The sequence below is a fragment of the Cnephaeus nilssonii genome (assembly GCF_951640355.1).
Source record: "Cnephaeus nilssonii genome assembly, chromosome: 9".
NCBI lineage: Eukaryota > Metazoa > Chordata > Mammalia > Chiroptera > Vespertilionidae > Cnephaeus > Cnephaeus nilssonii.
Genome location: NC_137080.1, coordinates 13,850,829 through 13,872,429, shown reverse-complemented (window position 1 = coordinate 13,872,429; position 21,601 = coordinate 13,850,829). Strand labels below are relative to the sequence as shown.

The following is a 21,601-nucleotide window of genomic DNA, read 5'->3' as shown; positions in this document are numbered from 1 at the left end:
GCTCAGATAACCAGGGCTGGCCAAGGCTTGCGCTGCTGGCAGTGGCAGCAACAGAGGTGTGATGGGGCATCGCCTTCCCCTGATTGCTAGGTCGCCTCCTGTCCCAGAGGGCTTTCAGACTGTGAAAGGGGGCAGACTGGGCTGAGGGACCCCCCTCCAGTGCATGAATTTTCATGCACCGGGCCTCTAGTTTTTGTGTGTGTGTGTGTGTATGTATATATATATATATATATATATATATATATATATATATATATATATATATATATATATATATATATTAAAGAGAACTTGGCCCAACTTTTGTAAAAAAATTGGGAAAAATGGATGCAAGATCTGTTTGTTCCCATTTTCCTTTCAGAATTGATCAGATTTTGTGCATCTACAGTGGAAACTTTGGACCACTCCATGGATTTATCTTTTGTTCTATAAGAGTTCCTGTCATAAAGACTTTAGTCATAGCAGCCTATTTAGCCTGGTTACCTGCTATAGCATTTCTTTTGGCTTCTCTTCAGTGTTGTCTGATAACATTTTCTGCAAAAATGGAATGTCTGCATTGTCTAATAGGGGAGCCACTAGCTAGGAAACTGAGAAACTGAGTTTTTAATTTTCTTTAATTTCATTTTATAACTAATATCTGGTTTGTGGCTACTCTGTGTGATTCTATTTGTTACAGTTATGACATGGCATTTTCAGTAGGTAGCATTAGACAAGAAATAATTTGTGTGTATGTGCTGTCATTTAAAAATATATATATATTTTTATTGATTTTAGAGAGGAAGGGGGAGAGAGAGAGAGAGAGAGAGAGAGAGAGAGAGAGAGAGAGAGAGAAACATCAATGGTGAGAGAAAATAATTGATCTGCTGCCTCCTGCTCACACCACACTGGGGATTGAGCCCACAACCAGGCATGTGCCCTGACCCGGAATCCAAAGGTGACCTCCTGTTTCATACACAGGTCCATGTTCAACCACTGATCATGCTGGCCGGGCTGTGTTGTCATTTTTAAAAAGAGATATCTGAGGAAATTGAGGGCTTTATTTCCATTGTAAAGTCATGAAATACTTGGAAAGCATTTGGCTATCAGCATAAACATTTAACCTTTTATATTTGACAACTAGAATCTTTGCCCACCCACCCTTAAGTGAACGGCTTCTGAAATGGCTTTATTTAGTGCATTTCCTATTTTTTTTGTACTCTCAAAGTCATTAAAAAGTATTGACAACTAGGTTATTTAAATTCTCTTTGTTTTTCCTATCATAGGTTTTTCCTACCATAGTATATTTTTAACGCACACCCTCCTCTCGTCTTGGTATATATTGATTGTGCAGTAGAATGAGTATCAAAATTAGATCCTGAATTTTACAGCAAATTTCTATCTATTTTCCTGAGGTTTAGGAAAATAATTCTTTATACTTTTAACTGGACTCTGTAGACTAGTTTTAAATTTACTGTTTAAAGGGGATATTATATGATGTGATTTTTTCTCTGCTGAGATTGTACCTTTTCCTGTGATTGTTACCTTTTCTCAAATAAAATGTGGCACATTTAAGAAGTGAGGAAAGGAGTAGTAGGAACAGAAGTGGGTGTAAGTGGGTTGTAAAGGTAAAGCTGGGTAGTGATGGATGCGAGGAGATGGGTTTCTGAAGGTTTGAATGGAAATGGATGAAAGAGTCTTAGAGAGATTATTTTGGAGATAGTGTTTCAAGTTCACAGTTAAGGAAGCTGACTATTCTTTGCTCTTTTGTGTCCTTATTCTTTAGGACTTCTGTTAAGTGTATTTATTTTTCCATAATGGCACTTGTCATTCTAAGCCATATTTGTTGTTGTTGCTTTTTACCAACAACAAGTTGACTAAGAAGTAGGCTTGCAGGAGCAAGTTTATCTAGAAAGAGGGAGTTCTATCAGGAGAAGGTTTCAGCTTTGACTTAGAGAAACTCATGACAAACATAAACAGATCACTGAATTTTTTGGGCAATAGTGTGTGCTTATAAATGTTTTCTCAGGTTCTGACCAAGCAGAAGCTAAAAAGGGGTGATATGGTCATTGATATGACAATCCTTGACTGCCCTCTTTCATGAATTGACAACCCAGGAAATGTCCTCATAAAATTTTTATAGGAGTTCAAGGCAGCTTGACTAGTTGCTTTGCACTATGTTTTTGCTGTTAGCTGGTAATCTCAGAGTTGGCTTGCATTGATTGGATTGGACTATGCCTCCTGTTCGCTATGGGATACTCAGTAGATGCAGGACAAACTGGAATAAAACAGGAGTTAAGACTGTACAAATAGCAAGCAAAACAAGCGAAGAATAAGCAGGTTAGTAGCACAAATTTTTACCCAATGGTGCCTCTCCAGAACAAAAAGTTACTTTGTACAAATTTCATTGCAAATCATAGGATAACAAATTTTGCAACGAACGCCCATGAAGCAAGTTGGAGCTCAGGTTATTGTTGACACAGACTCACAAGATGGCAGATCTGAAGGCCTATGAGAGTTTGGGACTCGAGGGGGCTCAGTGAACAACTCTTTGAAGTTCCCACTAAATGTTGCCAAGTCAGGGTCTTCAAGGTAATTTTAATGGTAGTTCATGGATTAAGACCATCATTCAATCTGAAACAGTGCATAAAACTGAATGTATTGCTTAAGTTAAGCAAAGCAGAATCTTCATCGGATAGGGTTTGGGGAAAAGCTTGGAACTCAGGGAGTGATGGGCTTTCAGAGAGGAGAATGAGTTCAGCCAATTGTAGAAGAGATCTCAGGTGAGATTGTTGCTGACTGACTGGCTTTTACAAATGTGCTTCCTGGAGTGTGTCTGTTATTGGCTGATTTTTAGAAGCAAGCGGCAAACACTAATTGCTCGGCTTTCAGAAGTATGTTCATTGAGATCTTTTGACATATATTGATTTACAAAATTTTAAACTTGTTCTGTTGGATACCTGTTACCATAGTTATATAGCTTTATCATTGATTTATTAAGTAGATTGAAGTCATCTATAAAACAAATTACACTTTTCTGAGGATGGTGGGGAATTTTTTATTCTTAATGAATAGGTGCTATCCTGGAAAAGTGAGGGGAGTGCTTTTGGTAGTGGTAGGAAAATGTTTCAGGGCAATACAATAGCATGTTTAAAGGCCTAGGATTTGGAAAACACATAGTACGTATGGAAACTGCACATATTTTATATGACTGGACATACATTGCTAAGATAAATGTGAATTGGTATTAGGGAAATTTCTTGAAAATCAGTTCTCTGAAAGCTAATATTAAGTGGGTAAAGGTGTTTAAAACATTCTTGGGTGCTTTAAATTGGGTATGTGTCAGTTAACTTTAGTTTATTTCACACATGCGTAGGGCAGAGCATAATTCCATAAAAATAGAAAAGACATTGTTCAAGGAAATCTTCAGCTCTTTCCTTTTTGCACATGACAGTGTTGATTTAATGTAAACGTCAGGTTGAAATCTAATTGGCGTGTTTTGATTGGTGAAATTTCCCAGTGAACTTGCTTTTGATGAATTAGTTATTTGGTTCCATGTTGAGTTGGCTATTGGGGACTGATTTTTACACAGGTAGATGTACTTCTGTATTTGTTTGTGCAAGCGAGTGATTAGGGCAGGGAGATACCTGGGGGATCAGAGGTATAAGACTGTCAGATCATAAAGAGTTTTCGTATAATGTCAACTTTAGGATATTGGCATTTATTCAGGAGGTGTGGTGAGCCACTGGTAGGTTTTTAAGTATTGAAGTAACATCATAGTAAGGCTTTGGAATATTTGGAAAATGGGTTTAAGGTGCTAGGTGGAGATAGGGAAGAAGTATTGAAACAAAAAGATTAAGAAAAGTCTTCTCAGTAATCCAAGCAAAAAATGATAGGAACATGAATTAGGGCTCTTAACAGAGTGAATTGGGATGAATGGATGGACTCAGGAGTACCATATTTGGATTGTAGGATTTAAAGATCTTGGCTTTTTGAATGGGGGTGAGCGAAGACTTAATTGAGTGACTAATGTCATTCATGGAGATAAGTAACAAAGTAAGAGAAAAATAGGGGAGTTGGAAAGGTTTTAGATTTGATCATACCTAATTTGAAATTTAGATTTTTAGGAGGCAGTTTTATATTATTGATCTGAATCTCTAAAGTTGGATTTAGAGGAGATAGATAAATATGGGAAGGGATCCCCATGACCACCCCCAAATTTGATGATTTTCTGGGAAGACTCATAGTACTCAGCATATAATCATAATCCCAGCTGTGATTTATAACAGAAAGAGGACACGAAGCAGAATTGGCATAGGGAAAAGGCTATGATTTATAACAGAAAGAGGATACGAAGCAGAATTGGCATAGGGAAAAGGCTCATTTGGTAAAGCCTGGAAGATACCAAGCACAAGCTTCCACGTCTTTTTTCCCAGTATCAAATGTGACAGCTCGTATGAAATGTTGTCTACCAAAGAAACTCATTAACGACTCTGCCCATTTTTTAAAACTGGGGATTGGTTATGTAGGCACCCTCTGCCTACCACATACCAGGACTTGTAGGCTGAAAATTTCTAGAATTAATAAGTTATTATTTTATTAGATAACCGCAGCAGTTCAGCAGTGTGTTCAGTACTTTGAGTTATGTGAGACTATGAAAACCGATGAGAATGTGGGACATTCAAAGCATTGTGGTAAGTATAGTTTTCTTTGTTCTGTACTTTAAAAAAAAGGGTACAGCTTAGTAGTAACTCTTATTTTTTTTAACAGTTGTTAGTAGCATGGTAAAATTAGATCACTTTTGCTAATGTAAAATATTTTCACAAATTTAAAATATATACCATAATGATAGCTTTTTATAACCTATCTACATTTGAAATGATGTATCATCATACTGTTTCTTACCAAAGGCAGTTCTTTAATTTATACTAGAGTTTATGTCCTAATATGTTATACTGCAATAATATACTGCTCATTTTTTCTCTAGTGTATCAGTCATTTAATTGTCACACATTTTAGTAGGAAGAAAATTCTATAAAATACTATTTTATTATTAGACAACTCACCCCACCCTGTGATTCTTCTCTGATTATCCTCAGTCTGAGCTATTATAGCCTAGATGATTTATAATCTGGCCCTAATCTCTCTTTCTCTATCTAAATTTTATCTCTAATTAGTGATTAAAATGAATCTCTTCTTTTACAGTCAGATTCTTTTTTATTTTATTTTGTTAATCCTCACCAGAGGATATTTTCCATTGATTTGTAGGGAGAGTGGAAGAGAAACATTGATGTGAGGAAAACATCCAATTGGTTGCCTCCTGCACGAACCCTGACCAGGGCCCAGGCCAGGAAGGAGCCTGCAAGCAAGGTACATGCCCTTCACTGGAATCAAAACCTTTGGTCCGCAGGCTGACGCTCTATCCACTGAGCCATACCGGCTAGGGGTATAGTCAGATTCTTCTGCATATCAGTGCTTATATATCTTTGTCATTCCTACTCCTTATTGTGAAAGAATAAACTTTATTTTAAAATGTTCTCAAAAGATTATCTGCCTGTTTTGGATTTTTATTGCTCTTTTGCTTACATCACACAACCTGCCATATGAATTTCTCATTCTGTTATTTTGTCACTTCTCTAAGAGTAAGTTCTTTGATTATATGAAGATACCTTATTATTATTTTTTTTAATCCCTGGGTAAATTTTTCATCTAACTCAAGCAAGAAAAATGGTTAAACACCAATAATTAATGGGCTTTAAAAGCCAGTGTTTCATAGTGGAGGAGAAAATACAGAAGCCAGAGTTTATTCTTCAAGAGGAAGAAAAATATAAAAAAGAAAAGGGTAGATAAGTTTATGTAAATAACTCATTTATAAATTTATAGATTTTTCTAATTTCTTGATATTAAAATTTTTTTATCCAGTGCTTTTATCCCCTCCCCCTTCCTCCCCCATTCTACCAGCCCTTAGTGACTTTTCTTTCTTTCCTTTTTTCTCAGGGTGCTTCACTGCTTTCTTCTGCCATTTCTTTCAAAATTTTTGCTCTTTATTTCTTTCAGAGTTTCCTGCCTCCAGTTTCCCAACTTTAGATCAGTCCAAGCTTCCATCTTCTCTGGTCCTGAGGATATTGAGCAGAGAGCATTTGTGTTGTAAATTGACAGTGCACATATCTTTTTCTAACCACAGCTGCTCTCTTTGTGTTACTTTGGGATCCTCTTAGATGTTCTTTCTTCGTTGTTTCATGATAGCTATTGCAAGCCTTCACCAGTCTCGTCAAGCCCCGTGCCTTGCCCCTGCCTTCTTTTCTCTCGAGAGAAAACCTTGCTTCCTACTTCACTAAGAAAAATGGAACTTTGCAGATATGAATTCCCCACGTATCCTGCTTCTATGCATGCAAACACATGTTTGTGTGCCTTTATTGATATCTCCTTTCTCTGGGCCACAATGGAGGGGTATCCTTCTGTTCCAGATTGGTCTCCGTCTGTTCTTGATTTTGTTCCTGTTTGGTATTCTTTGTTTTTGTTTCAAAACCAGGACATTGCTTTCCTTGTTACTGTGTCTCCCTTTGTCTTGGTTCCTTCCCCTGCATCCTCTAGACCTCCTTGTAGGTCTTTCATATAAAAAACTGAGCAAGTTCCATGTACCTTATCTCTGCTTCAGAGAAAACTCTTCGAATTATTTGTTATATACCCAGGCCACATTTCTTTACCTCTTATTCACCTTTTTTTTTCTTATTCACTTTTTAGCCACAAAAATGAGGCTTCTATTTCTGCCACCCCATGACCTTCCCATTATCATCCCCCCTCTTTCTTGTCCCCGTTTTTACAGCATTGGTCTCTGTTGACCCTTTCCCTTCTCTTCCTGGTACCATTCTGTTTTGGATTTCCTCATTCTTGTCCAACAAATTCTTAGTCACTTGAAAGGCTCTTTTCTTTTCTTTATGTTGGTACTCACAAAAGTTTTGTCCTTTGTTCTTTTCTCACCTTAGTCTCCCTGTTCTCTCTTGGGAGAGCCATTCACTCTCGTGGCTTCAAATATTCTATATTTGTATGTATATTGTAACTATCTGGATGCTCCATGGGCTTTCAATATTAAAATATTGAGGACTGAAATAACTTTTTTCTCTTTTTAGACCTGTTTTTATTTCCCCCCCTTTAGAATTACTCAAATAGAAGACAAATTCACTACATACACAGATATTTGAGTTAGGAACTTGAAAATTTCTTTATTCTTTAATATTTCACATACAGTCCTCTCTAAGGCATATTGATTTTCTTTTCTTAAACATTTATTTTTATCTACCTGCTCTTCTCCATTCTTTTTGCTGATGCTTTTGTTCATGATTTTTTTGGATGAATCTTATTTCAAGCCTTGACCTTCTTCCATTCACCTTTTATGTTGCCATCAGAGTCAGTTTTTCACATGCATATTTGATAGTTACTTTTCTGCTTAAAACCCTTTCGTATCATCCCAATTGCCTCTCGATAAGGCCTATGTTGCTTCTGTCGTTAAATCTTCTGTGCTGTGCCCTGATACCCGCTACCCTTTTGTCTTTCCCACTTGTCCTCCTTATTCTCTGGCTATTTCACTCTTTGCTGTACTCTGAATTGGAAGCCCAATTTAATGCTTCTTAATGGTTTTTGACACCAGCAAATAGTTCAACATCTTGGATAAAACAGGTACTCAGTAGATCTTGAATGTATGGGTGAGTGAATAATAAATATATTAGAGGGTTTCTGTATTTCAGAGACTCGTTTCATTTGCTAACAAGGTTATAATAGAAACTTTTGTAGCATTGACTTAATTGGTAGAATTAAACACTAACTGATGTTTTCTATTGATTTCCTCCCTTCTTTAACTTATTCTTGAAGTCTTTCTTGATGACAGATAACTCTGACAAACTTAGTTTTTTTTGTTGTTGTTTTGTTTTAGAATGAACGCTCTATGTATATTGCACTTTTCTGAGTTAAGTTTTATAGGAATGCTTTTCTCCAGAGAGTTAGGTGTCAAGGGATCTTAGGAAACAGTAAGAAAATGATTTTTTACAACCAGAGGACTTGTATGCATGCAGATAAGCATAACCAATGGATACAGACAGTAGGGGGGCGAGGGCATGTGCTAGGGGGTTGGGGGGTGGGAGCGGTCAATGGGGGAAAAAAGAGACATATGTAATACTTTTAACAATAAAGAATTTAAATTAAGAAAAAAAAAGAAAATGATTTTTAAAAATTTATACCAAGTGTCTACATTATAGACCGCAAACTTGTTTAATGTTTAGAAGGGAATGATGACAGGTACTATAAAACATAATGGCATTAAAATAAATGTAATTGTTTGCTTCTCTCTTAAGGGAACAAACAGAAAACTTTCTACTACTCAGGGCAAGAATTACAATATATTTATTTCATCCACTCATTGTGCCTTTTGGGAAGATTATTGATCTATACACAAGGCAGAAAGCTGTTTCCCATAAAGCTGAGGAATAGAAAAGGTATGTACAATCAGGATAAATGAGTATGCCCATATATGGTAAGATTGATGTTCTATGGATTATTAGAACTTGGAGATGTCATATGGTCTCTTCTATGATACTTAGCAACATACCTTTTACATTTTTGTTCTTTTCCAGTATGTGCTTTTTCTTTCATGTGTAGTTTTTTTTCTTCTATTCATCTAGCCTTTCATGCTTACCAATTTCTCCCTGCCTTTCAAAATCCTACATATACTAAATGCGCTGTCCAGTTCTGGATTTAGAACTAGTCTATATTATCATTTTAAGTTCTGGTTCCCTATAAACTGGTCTTTTGGGCTAATCACTTAACTGTAGTTTCATTTTCTTTATTGGGAATAATGGAATAATGATGTCAGTTTGGCTGGGCTCACAGAATTTTTGTGATGATAACAAACGTGAGGTTTGAGAGCACTGTTTTATAAACTGCAAAGCCTTGCATCATTTGATATTTTGCTATGTTATTGTTACCCTAATTCCCATTTAACATTTTCCCCATCAAACTTCAGCACGTGCTATTCATTATCTTCTTTACTTCCCTTAAAACTTTAAGTCTATACTAGGAATATAGTATAAAGATCAGCAAACTTTTTCTGTAACATGCCAGATAGTAAATATTTTAGGTTTTGTGGGCCACATATTGTCTGTGTTGCGTATTCTGTGTGTGTGTGTGTGTGTGTGTGTGTGTGTGTGTGTGTGTGTGTGTGTGTACACATAGCTGGCTCGAGACTGCTAATCTTAGAAAGACCTCTTGCAAGGTTGGACCTTGGCTGGCAGCTGGGAACTTGGATATCTCACTATTCCAAGACCTGGTTCACTGTTTGTGTACACAGTGTGGTTTATGCCGAATATCTGCCTTCCTTCTGGGTGTCTGGAGTCCTGGTATATGCTAGGCAGAGGGTGCTGTGTGATTAACTCACAATAAACACCTTGGGCAATGAGTCTCTAATATGCTGCCCTGGTAGACAGCGTTTTATGTGTGTTGTCAAGAATTGAGTGTACTCTTGTGGATTTCACTGGGAGAGGACCCTTTGACCCTTGCACCTGGTTTTGTTTCAGACTCACCTTATGCTCGTTTTCTCTTTTGATTTTGCTTTGTATCCTTTTGTTGTGAAAAATCATAGCTAGGAATACAACTATATTTTGAATCTTGTGACTCCCCCAGCAAATTATTTAATCTGGCCATATCTTTAAAAATTAAAAAAACAACAACAAAAAACCACTTCTAACTTGCGAGAAAATTACTAGACCATAGTGGTTAGAGTTCGCCAATCCTGTTAGTGTATCTTCATTTTGAACACATTTTTGTACTGTTTTCTTGTTTTACTTACCTAAATCCTGGTTAGGCTGATTGTGAGCTCCTTGAAAAAACAGGTTTTTTTTTGTTTTGTTTTTTGTTTGTTTTTTAACATATTTCTCTTTTATTTCCTGTGGTAGTATAATTCTAGGCATAAGGGCACTCAGTGAGAAATGACTTTGAAGAGAAGAGCTGCCATTTAATAGGATATTGTTAGACTATAAAAATAGAAAGATTAGTATATACTTGTGATGTTATTGCAGATATTTAACTGAAGTTTATGTCTCTCACCTGTTATTTATTTAGCACTTTATTGACTTAACATCTACATTTTGGCCTATCAGGTATCATAGGTCTTCTATAAACTCAGTTTTGAGAAATCTATTTTACTGTATTAGCATAGGTCACCATTTACTTTTAAGTTTCACATGTAATTTCACCAGAATTATTTTAGGTGAAGATTCTGTAGTAGAGGTTGGTAAACTATAGCAATTGGGCCAAAACTGGTACATCGTTTTATATGGCTTGTTAGCCAAGAATGGTTTCTGTGTTCTTAAATTGCAAAAAGTAAACAAAGAATATTTTGTGACATGTGAAAAATATATAAATACCAAATGTGGTATACATAAAGTCTTATTGGAAAATGGCCACAATTGTTCACTTGCATATTGTCAAGATCAGAATTATTTATGAGAGGTACTATTTGACCACAAAGTCTAAAATAGTTACTATCTGGTTCAAAATTTGTTTTCTGACCTCAGTTCTACAGTGTTATTTAGATAAGTTAGCTGGACCAACACATTAAGCTGAATTGTATTGCTCCTAATTGAATAAAATAAAACAGTCCTGATCAGATTGGTAGATCTTCCTATGGTAGGTTTATATTAACTGATTTGTCCAACATAAATTGGTAGATCTTCCTATGGTAGGTTTATATTAACTGATTTGTCCAACATAAATAGCAAAACTTCACTATCACTAAAGAAACTACTGCATTACTTGCCGTCTTTTAATTTACTATGTTTAATTTGTTTTTCTGGAGTCTTCTTTCTTCTGATTATAGCCCCCTTCATCCTGATTATACCACAGTCTCTGTGAAAACTCAGAATAGGAAGCTCAGTTAAATTTTTTTTTTTAAGTTGTAAGTCTGTGCTAGAAAATAATTATTTTCTGTTTCTTTTTGAAGATTCAGTATTCCTTACAGATCTTCTGGTTCTGTTTATCCAACTTATCTATTATTCACCAAGTTGTCCAAAGATGACATCAGCTGCACATTTAGGTAACTGTGCTTCTATTTTAAAATATTTAAATATTTTAAATATTTACATCCAAGAAATATGTAAATATTCTATTGTCTAGATGTTTTGAGTGATTGACCTAGTTAAGTTGAGAGGTTTCCTAAGATGCAGTATTATTCATAATAAATTACATTGGTCCTGGAAGTAAAGCATGAAATTAAAATTTTTTCATTGATGTTTTAAGTTGTTTCTAATCTGCCTTTTTATTTAAAATCAATTTTGCTGGGGATTTTAATATTATTGTTTATTAAGATTAAGATGTTCTTAAGAAATGCTATTAAGGGACGATCCATTGATAAGTACTGATACATATATGCATATTTTATTTATTTATTTATTTAATTTTTTTTATTTTTTATATATTCCTGGGTGTTTTGATTATCTTGCTTGTTTCAGCTCACACCCAAAACTTCAGGATCTTTTCTTCTTACTAAAGAATAAAACCAAAAAACCCCAACATCACACCTTTATGTTTTTTAGTACAATGCCTATTAGTGTTTAATTTTTAAAAAGTATTTTAAATATTAACCTTTAAAAAATAACATAATTTTTCTTTTAATATCAATGAAAGTTTCCAATACTTTATCTGAACACCCTCATAATCCATAGGCCCATAGTGTCTTAAACCTGGAAGTTACTCTAGAAATGCTGGCACAAATTCTGAGAGGAACTCAACTGAATCATAGAAAAAATGGTTTGGGCCATATATAATTGATAGATGTAGTAATTGATTGATGTAGTATATGTGTGCAGTTATAACAGCTTGTTAGTCCTAACAATGGCTCTCAAACTTCTTTCTGCCTTTACAGCATTTACATCTATAAAGTACTAGGCTAGTTTCCCCTGCTCTATGCTCCTATAACATACTGTGCTTCCTTTATGATAAAAATTTTCTTCTTTGTTATAACAGTTGTTAATGTCTTGGCTTACCATTTAGTTGACTTTTACAAAATATTTTTCTTTCTTTTTAGAGAGAAAGAAAGAGAGAGAGGGAGAGGGAGAGGGAGAGGGAGAGGGAGAGGGAGAGGGAGAGAGAGAGAGAGAGAGAGAGAGAAGCATCAGTGATGAGAGAGAATCATCAATGGGCTGCCTCCTGCAGGCCTGGGAATCAAGTTGTAACCCGGGCATGTGCCCTGACTGGGAACTGAACCTGTGACCTCTCGGTGCATGGGACAATGCTCCACCAACTGAGCCACACTGGCCAGGGCATTTTGAACTGTTTTTAATCTTATTTACTCCTGCCTACAGTGTTTAGCATAGTGTCTGGCATACAGTAGACACTAAAAAATAATAGATAATTGAATGGATGAATGATGGCTATATGCTCATCAATAATCACTCTCATTGCAAACAGCGTTTCTCATCTGGAGATGGTTGAAAAAAATTACCTCACTTTCCTTTTCCACTTTCTTTTTGTTAAGTATTAACTTGAAGTCTTAGTGTGTTCATGGAGTATTGAATATTATAACAAATTTAGAACATTGGCATTATTTTAATCCTAGAGGCCCGATGCACGACATTTGTGCACTGGGGTATGGGGTCCCTCAGTCCAGCCTATGCACTCTCACAGTTGGGACCCCTCGGGGGGATGTCCGCCTGCCCGTTAGGCCCATTCCCCACGGGTCCTTAGTGCTCTGCGGAGGTGGGAGAGGCTCTCTCCACCGCTGCTGCGCTCACCAGCCGTGAGCCCAGCTTCTGTGTGAGTGGCGCTCCCCCTGTGGGAACACGCTGACCACCTGGGGGCAGCTCCTGCGTTGAGCGTCTGCCCCCTGGTGGTCAGTGCATGTCATAGCGACTAGTCGTTTCACTGGTCGATTTGCATATTAGGGTTTTATTATATAGGACTAGGGGCCTGGTGCACAAAATTCGTGCACTGGGGGGGGGTCCCCTCAGCCCTGTCTGCCCCCTCTCACATACTGGGAGCCCTCAGGGGATGTCCTACTGACAGCTTAGGCCCGCTCCCCGGGGAGCGGGCCTAAGCCGCAGTCTGGCCTCCCTTTGTAGGAGGTGACCAGGCTGATCAGGGGAAGGCACCAGCCCCATCACCCCACTGCTGCAGCCACTGCCAGTCACCGCAGCCAAGCGCCAGTTACCGCAGCCACCAAGGTGTTTTCATCAACACGACTCCAGTCCCTTCACCATGAAAAAATGACAACTTTCTTTAGGCATTTTCAAGATGTGTCTTTCATAGGATATGACATTTCTTGCTTTATTTATTTTTTTTATCCTCACCTGAGGATATGTTTCCATCGATTTTTAGAGAATGTGAAAGAGAAAGGGAAAGACAGAGAGAAATATCAAAGTGAGACGAACACTTTGATTGGTTGCCTCCTGCATGAGCCCTGACCTGGGCTTCAGCCAGGGAGGAGCCTGCAACCTAGGTACATGCCCTTGATCAGAAGGACCCTGCGGTTGGCAGGCTGAGGCATTATCCATTGAGCCAAACCAGCTAGGGCAGGATATGACATTTTTTAGCCCTCTAGCAGTGGACCTTTGTTTTTTTCTCCAGGAGTGTGGAGGAAAAACCCTAGATCACCTTTTTGGATTCTTATTACCCAAGTTACTAAGAATATTACCAGTGGTATACAGGGAGCTTAGCCAATGAGCGGTCAGAAAAGGTGTTTCCTCTGTAGTTCACACCAATCGCTGGCTCGGCCCCTGCCCAGGCCTAAAGCCTCTGGTTGAGGCTTTAGGTCTGGGCAGGGACCCCCATCTCCCTCCAATCACCAGCTTGACCCCTGCCCCCTCTGATTGCCGGCTCTGCCCCTGCCCAGGTCTAAAGCCTTGGGGCTTGGGCAGGGGCCCCCCAGCTCCCTCTGATCATTGGCTCTGCTCACCTGCCTGCCAGCCTGATCACTCCCTAACCACTCCCCTGCCAGCCTGATTGATGCCTAACTGCTCCCCTGCCAGCCTGATTGCCCCTAACTGTCCTCCCCTGCAGGCCTAGTCACCCCTAACTGCCCCTCCCCTGCAGGCCTGGTCACCCCTAACTGCCCTCCCCTGCAGGCCTGGTCCCCCCCAACTGCTCTCCCCTACAGGCCTGGGTCCCCCCCAACTGCCCTTCCCTGCAGGCCCAGTCACCCCCAACTTCCCTCTGCCAGCCTGGTCACCCCTAACTGCCCTCCCCTGCAGGCTTGATTGCCTCCAACTACCCTCCTTTGCAGGCCTGATCCCTCCCAACTGCCCTCCCCTGCTGGCCATCTTGTGGCAGCCATCTTGTGTCCACATGGGGGCAGCCATCTTTGACCACATGGGGGCAGCCATCTTGTGTGTTGGAGTGATGGTCAATTTTCATATTACTCTTTTATTAGATAGGAGTATAGAGGCCTGGTGCACGGGTGGGGGCCGGCTGGTTTGCCCTGAAGGGTGTCCCGGATCAGGGTGGGGGTTCCCTTGGGGCGTGGGGCAGCCTGGGTGAGGGTCCTGTGGTGGTTTGCAGGCTGGCCACGCCCCCCGGTTACCCAAGCGGAGGCCCTGGTATCTGGGATTTATTTATCTTCTATAATTGAAACTTTGTAGCCTTGAGCGGAGGCCTGGGCTGGCCAGGGTGTGCAGGAAGCTTGGCTTCCTCCATTGCCAGGGAAACCCAAGGCTCCTGTTTGCTACGTGGCTGCAGCCATCTTGGTTGGGTTAATTTGCATACTCGCTCCTGGTGGGCGTGGTTTGTGGATGTAGCAGAGGTATGGTCAATTTGCATATTACTCTTTTATTAGATAGGATAAAAGAGAGAGTAAGTATTTGCCAGGAGGAGCAAATCTCTAAATTTGCTTCTAACCCCATCCTCACTGTCAAGCAATGATTTAATATCAAACAGTGAGTGATCTTATATTGTTGTCTTTTGTCATTCGTATTTTGTTATTTGTTCACTTTTTATTAACTTGAAGATATGTTAAGCTAGATGATATCTCCTTAAGTTTTAGGTTACAATTTGGTATTACATCATCCTTTGGGCATTGAGTTGTGTGATTTTTTCAAACTGTTTAATCTTGATGTTGAACTTTGTTTTGGAACAGTAATAGCTAACCCATAACTAACAGATATATTAAGCACTTAAATGTCTAAAGGTTTAATTAAAAAAAAATACTTCTTCCATTACAGAGAATTACTCTCCTGCAGGTATGGTGACTGAAGTTCTACAGATACTCTGTGATCAAAAAGAATGTGCAATCGAATGCTTATGTAACAAACCTGTGGTTGAGGCACTTCTTCAGCCTATTCATAATTTAATGAAAGGAACTAAGGTTGGTATTATTTACTAAAGAGAAAAAGTCTCTTAGTTGGGTTTTAGTGACTGTTCAATGGGGTTTTATTTCTAATTTTGATATATTTAAAAATTATTTTATTACACAATTTTTCCACATATGAATGTATTTTATGCCAACAGATGTTTATTTATTGTTAAATTATAGTTTATGCAGTCAGTTGATTTATTAGTTATGTCAATATGGGAGAAAAATACATATAGCATTTTAAAATTCTTTTTTTCTAGTTAGGCTTAGAGCTGATGGTTGTAAGGACTAAGAAAAGTTATTCTATTAAAAAGCTATTTGTGTTTTAAATCTAATAAATCTTGTGAATGTTTTATTATTTGTTTTAATGGCAATTTTATAGCCTTTGGAAATGTGATTGTTTTTCTAAAGAGCCAGCTCTGTTTTATATTAAGAACTAATGCTACTTGAGGAAAAAAGCTTTTAAACATCCTGGTTCCCGACACTTGTATGTCTCTCTACAATTTGTACAGTATATTTCTTCACATTATGTAATGTAATCCTCACAACTAAGGCTCAAAGGAGTGACTTGTTCAAGGTCAGATATTTAACAGGTGGCAGAACTGGTACCACTACTAGTACTGCTGTCTGTAATATATTCCTCCACTTCTGTGACTTCAGATTCTGGGGAATGACTCAGAGTTTGTCAATGAGTTGATCAATAAGTTAAAAGTTGCCTGGTCAGTATGGCTCAGCGGTTGAGCATTGACCCATGAACAAGAGATCACCACTTTGATTCCTGATCAGGGCACATACCTGGGTTGTAGGCTTGATCCCCAGTAGGGGCTGTGCAGAAGACAGCTCATCGATGTTTCTCTCTCATTGATGTTTCTGTGTCTCTCCCTTTCTCTATAAAAATCAATAAAAAACATATTTAAAAAGAAGAGACACCATAGAGTGTGTGCTCTCTGTCTCTCTCTCTAAAAACAAACAAACAAACAAAAACAAACAAACCCCCTTCCCCCCCAAAAAAAAGAAAAAAATTAAGCTGAATGTTTTTGTCCTTCCATGTCTGTGTTATGTAGTGTTTTTATTGGTTTCATCTCTCTCAATGGACTGGGCAATTGCTCACCCATCCATGTATTCATTATTCACTGCTCATTCAGAAAAGATTAAGCATTTATGTGAATGCGGTACACAGTATGGAATTCTGGGAAACTAAGAGGATATAATGATAAATTATTTTGATGGTCTTACAGTCAAACTTCGGAAAACAAAATAGAGAAGAAACAAATATAATACCTAATACAGCTTAATTTAATAAAATGCCATAATATAGTGTTGTAAATATAAACTATATACCAGACCTGAGAAATGTGTTCTTGGATCTTAAACCATAAAAATTGTTTGTGTCTTTGCTTTTATACATCTTTAACTTCTTATTTTCTTTTGACACATTGATTGGTTGTCCCCACAAACTTTGTGTTTCTATGAGAGAAGGAAAGTATTTTAGGCAGAGAAGTTGCTCTAAGAAAGATACCTAGTATGAAGTAGACTAACATATATAATAATAAAAGGGTAATATGCTAATTAGACCAGATGTCTTCCAGACATCCTTCCTGATGAAGCAGGGGCCGGAGGGAAGCCAGCCTGGTTCCTGGGTGCCTGCGGGCAGCCAGAGGGAAGCCAGCCCAGGTCCCGGGTGCCTGCCGGCAGCCGGAGGAGCGAAGCCTGGGTCCCAGGTGCCGGAGGGAAGCCGGTGCCGGCAGCTGGGGGAAGGAAGGCCGACTCTTGCACAAATTTTCATGCATCAGGCCTCTAGTGTCTGATATAATTAAGAATTCTTCAGGTGAATATACTTGACTCATTAGTTAAGTTAAACCACTGAATTTATTGGAATTGAAATATATTAGTTGCAATGTCTATTCAGGTTTACTATAGAGAATATGAATATTGGCATCCATGCAGGTACAGGTAAATAAGTAGGTCCCAGAAAGAATAGGAACTTTAGTAGACTTTGGCACCTTGATGGGTTCTAGCACAAACATGACTCTAGTTTTTAGTATTTGCTTTGTACTAATTTGCTATACACTGGCAAATATTTTTAATACATTCATTTAAAATAAAAAATGAGGAAATATGATTGGTCCAGCCTATGTTTTCTCATTAGGGGACATCATTGGCTATTGGCCAGCCCATGAATTGGCTGTCCTTAGACTTACAACTTATGACTTTTTAGTTGTAGGAAAGGATGCTATCCCTTAAAAAGGATGGTAGTGTGTTAAAGACTCTGTATAATAAAATTAGATTGGATATACAGGTAAACCTTATTTTATTCTGCTTAGATTTATTGCACTTTACAGATGTTACATTTTCTACAAATTGGAGGCAAGACCCTCCACCAGCCAAATGATTACCCCCCATGGTCGGGACTGAACCTAAATGTCTTCAGGTATGGCTGTACAGGAACCCAGTGAGTGGGAAGTAAAGGGAAAAATGGAAATAGAGAAGCTATTGCATTTGCTCACGAGAGTTACATATAAAATTGTAACAGCAGCAGTTCTCTCAATTGTCTTAATAAACAATAACTGATTTGCGTAAAAAGTCTGTATAAATTTTCCTCATCAACTGTGCTGGTAAGAGACTCTAATCTAATGTTACTTTTAATTCAGACATATTATTTCACAGCCAAAGAACCATAACTTTCTTTTTGTTGTGGCAATATAACTTTATTAGATTACACTACTGCCCTTGAATTTTAGTCTGTGATATGTTAGCATGTCATCAAATTATGTGACTCTGTTCTCTTTTTAATGTACAGGCTGCTCCACATTGCTCTGAAGCAGCTTTAATTTATATAGCTGATATTTTGGCAAGAATTGCATCTGTAGAAGAAGGGCTTACCTTACTTCTTTATGGAGAAAATATGAACTCTTCTGAAGAAAAAAGGTATATGTCTGTGTTTTAAATAATTTGTGGAATTATTAGCATATTTTGTAAATCTGACTCAAAATTTCCAAGATGCCATGCTATATGTTAATGAAAATACAGATAACTGTTTTAGGTATAACGTAATAGCTTTGCTTGTTCTACAACATCATTAAACTGAATAATATACTATGTACCGTATTTTCCGGCGTATAAGACGACTGGGCGTATAAGATTTTTCTGGGTTAAAAAGTCGTCTTATATGCCGGAAAATATGGTAGTTAGTTTCCTGACCAGCCACTAATAACATATTAAATCATCAGAAAGTTGAAGGAGTAACCAGGATTATGGACTATGCAGAGGAAAGAAGAGAATTCTGGGAATAGATGACAATAGCTAACTACTGGGCTCAGAGAGATTTGGAAAGATACCACAGCCATTAAGCAAAAAACAGATGACCAGGATAGCCGATTACTCATGACAGATTAAACGACATGCTTTTTCTATTACATTTTCCCTCTGTTCTACTGAAAATGCTCTCATTATTAGACATCTGCATATGGGTGGGAACAAGAATATTGATATGTCAGAGAAAAGGTTAGAGGAGGACTAAAAGCAAGCCAAGCAGATGAGGAATTTGTGATAAAGCTAGCCTTTGGTAGTGATTTATAAATTCATGATTTATAATCTTGGAATCACCTTTAGGTATCTTCTGTTAGTTCTACAGGTGCTCATAAAATAGCCCAGTTTTTGAAAAAACTGCTTGATGAAGATATTTCTATTTTTTCTGGATCGGAAATGTTGCCCATGGTGAAAGGAGCTTTTATTTCCACATGTTGCCAAATATATGGTACATGTGAAGGCTTGCAAGTGTTAATTCCTTATGGTCTGCATGAATCTATAGCAAATGCATGGAAGAAGGTAAGTATTTTCAAGTTTTTTCTCCTTCCCTGCAAATCTTTATTTCAAATATAATTACTATTGTAGTGTCATATTGCAGTTAATACGACAGGGCAAATGTGACTTCTTTAGCATCATAGTTCTCTGGAGGGCGTAATGCTTTTTAATTTGGCACAGGATGACTTTAGTATTTCCTCTCTCTAGAACACGGTTCTAGGACCTAACGCTACTACAAAGTTTTTTCTTCTCGCAGGAGAAGCTTAGATAAATTATCTTTGCATAGACTGACATTCCTCTTTGGAAATTATTTCTGTGCAGTTTTTATAGACGCTGAATTTTTGTTATGGACACTGTAGATTATAATGTAGCAATAGTCAATTATAATATATATCAATAGACTGTCTTTTGTTCCACATTCATATGCTTTATTTATGAAGTACTTTAAAAATTTATCTTAATTAATGAAGAATTACAGATGTCCCAACCCCCCCCTCCCCCATTAACCTTCTCCATCCCACTCCCATGCCCTCCCCAGCCCTTCACTGCACTATGGTCTGTGTCCATGGGTTATACGTATATACATATATGAAAAGACTTTAAATGATATTTAATTAAGAACCAAATTTAACTTTTGAAGGTAATTTTAAAAAAGTGTAGCATGAGGAATGTGAGTAATGCTATCAGTGAAAAAGGAGTGCAAATTAATCTGTTATGTTTTAGACAAATTTGGTATCAGAAAGAATTCCTACTCCAGTAGAGGGTTCAGATTCTGTCTCTTCGGAAAGCCAGGAATCCCAAAACCTGTAAGTATAATTGATTAAATAAATTAAAAACACAATTGCTGAAATATTTTTAAAAATGAGAATGTAACAGACTACTGTAGCAAAAAAAATTTTATGGGAAGGTAAATTATATATAGGACCAAGTAAAATTATACCTGGAAGTTTAGAGATCAGGTTTATAACTTTAAAAAATCTAGCAATATTTATTATACTTGCTTCATTCTGTATTTACATTTTGGGTTAGGAAACGTGACATGTGGAGTTGTTTCCAGAAAATTTGGAGAATTACCAAATACTAACACTGGAAACCTAACTAGGGAGTTCAGTAGAAGGAAAGTATTTTCGAATGCCAATGAAGTCCATGTATATTTAAATTATGATTTTTCAAAATATGTGAGAATGTGTTTCAATAAGACTTTGGAAGGAGAAATAATTTACATCAGTATTTATACTCATTTTAAATTTAGAAGTCTCTTTGTTTCTTCATAGATATCAATAAGTCAGATTAATGGGGGAAATATGCATTATTTATTTACTTATTTTTATAAGAGAACATTTATTGGGTCAATGACAGAGGTGGAAGAAGTAATTCCTAGAAGAAATGGGCTGAGGAAATGAGTGATGGAGGTAAAGGAAGGGCCCCTGGAGCCTGGCAGTGAGGAAGCCAATGGTAACGTGCCTGAGAAAGGAATGATGGGGGGAGAGAAGGAAGAAGGAAAGGCCACGGGCTACTCCCGGGATGAAGAGTGCACTGGGTCCTCCATCCTCAGGCTTTTAAGGGTGGAGACTTTCAGGGAGGTCCCAGGGAAAGATCTCAATAGAATATTCAGTAGCCTTCCAGGTGTGTCCTCAAAGGGTTGTGGTCTCCACTGATTGATAGGCGGCACCAGGGCAGGAGGTCAGCTGGTCCCGACGTCAGCCATGGCTGGTTTGTTGCTTATCTCAGCCTGGAGTTTCTTGGCTGCAAACTTCTGTTGGTGTCTTAATGGGCTTTGATGTGCACAGGTAAATGGACCACTTCAGTCCAACAGCAAAGGCTGATCGTCCCTCTGGCGATCCTGGATGAGCCCCAAAGATGAGACAGGAGTGTGAGCTGTTGGGTTCATTGTCTCAAGAAGTTGACAGATGAACCGAAATACATATATATATATATATATATATATATATATATATATATATATATATATATATATATTTAATTAAGATGTGGTGACATATGTTCCTGGATGCTCTTCTTGAGTGCTGGCATAGTATAAACAGATCATAATTAGAGAAGAATCTTGAAGGATACTCTGAAGAGAAATCCAAAAACTAACATTTGTTTTTGGGTAGGTCAAAGCAAACCAACCAGTCAATCAAAAAGCCTTTTGCATTTTTTAAACAGTGTAATAGTTTAAAAAACAATTATAGCTAGTTTTTAGAGAACTAACTTTTTATGGTATAGTTGTCATAAACTTAAATCAACTGGCATTTTTTTCTTTGGTGAAGGAGTAAAAAACATTTCTGCAATTCATTTTTTAGGTAAATTTTAGATCTGTATTTTTAGAAGTCTATTTTCATTCATTTTGTACTCATTCATTCAGATATTTATTGGACTAATTTTTTTGCTGAGTTCTGAGGATAACTATATACTTTAGAGAGCTTATTTAGTAGTGTAGAAAACAAATGAATAAATACAATATAGCAATATGGTATGTTCAATTTA

At 37.6% G+C, this 21,601-nt stretch overlaps 1 protein-coding gene across 1 annotated transcript in view; it reads left to right on the top strand.

Annotated features, from left to right (window-relative positions):
* The window catches only part of TBC1D32 (TBC1 domain family member 32), a 122,720-nt gene that overhangs the window by 22,465 nt on the left and 78,654 nt on the right, over positions 1 to 21,601 (top strand). The window contains exons 11-17 of the mRNA XM_079779714.1: positions 4,580 to 4,670; positions 8,325 to 8,465; positions 10,967 to 11,059; positions 15,177 to 15,319; positions 18,108 to 18,235; positions 18,934 to 19,135; positions 19,835 to 19,917. Coding sequence (XP_079635840.1) covers positions 4,580 to 4,670; positions 8,325 to 8,465; positions 10,967 to 11,059; positions 15,177 to 15,319; positions 18,108 to 18,235; positions 18,934 to 19,135; positions 19,835 to 19,917 — 881 coding nt within the window. The remainder of the gene's footprint in view (positions 1 to 4,579; positions 4,671 to 8,324; positions 8,466 to 10,966; positions 11,060 to 15,176; positions 15,320 to 18,107; positions 18,236 to 18,933; positions 19,136 to 19,834; positions 19,918 to 21,601) is intronic.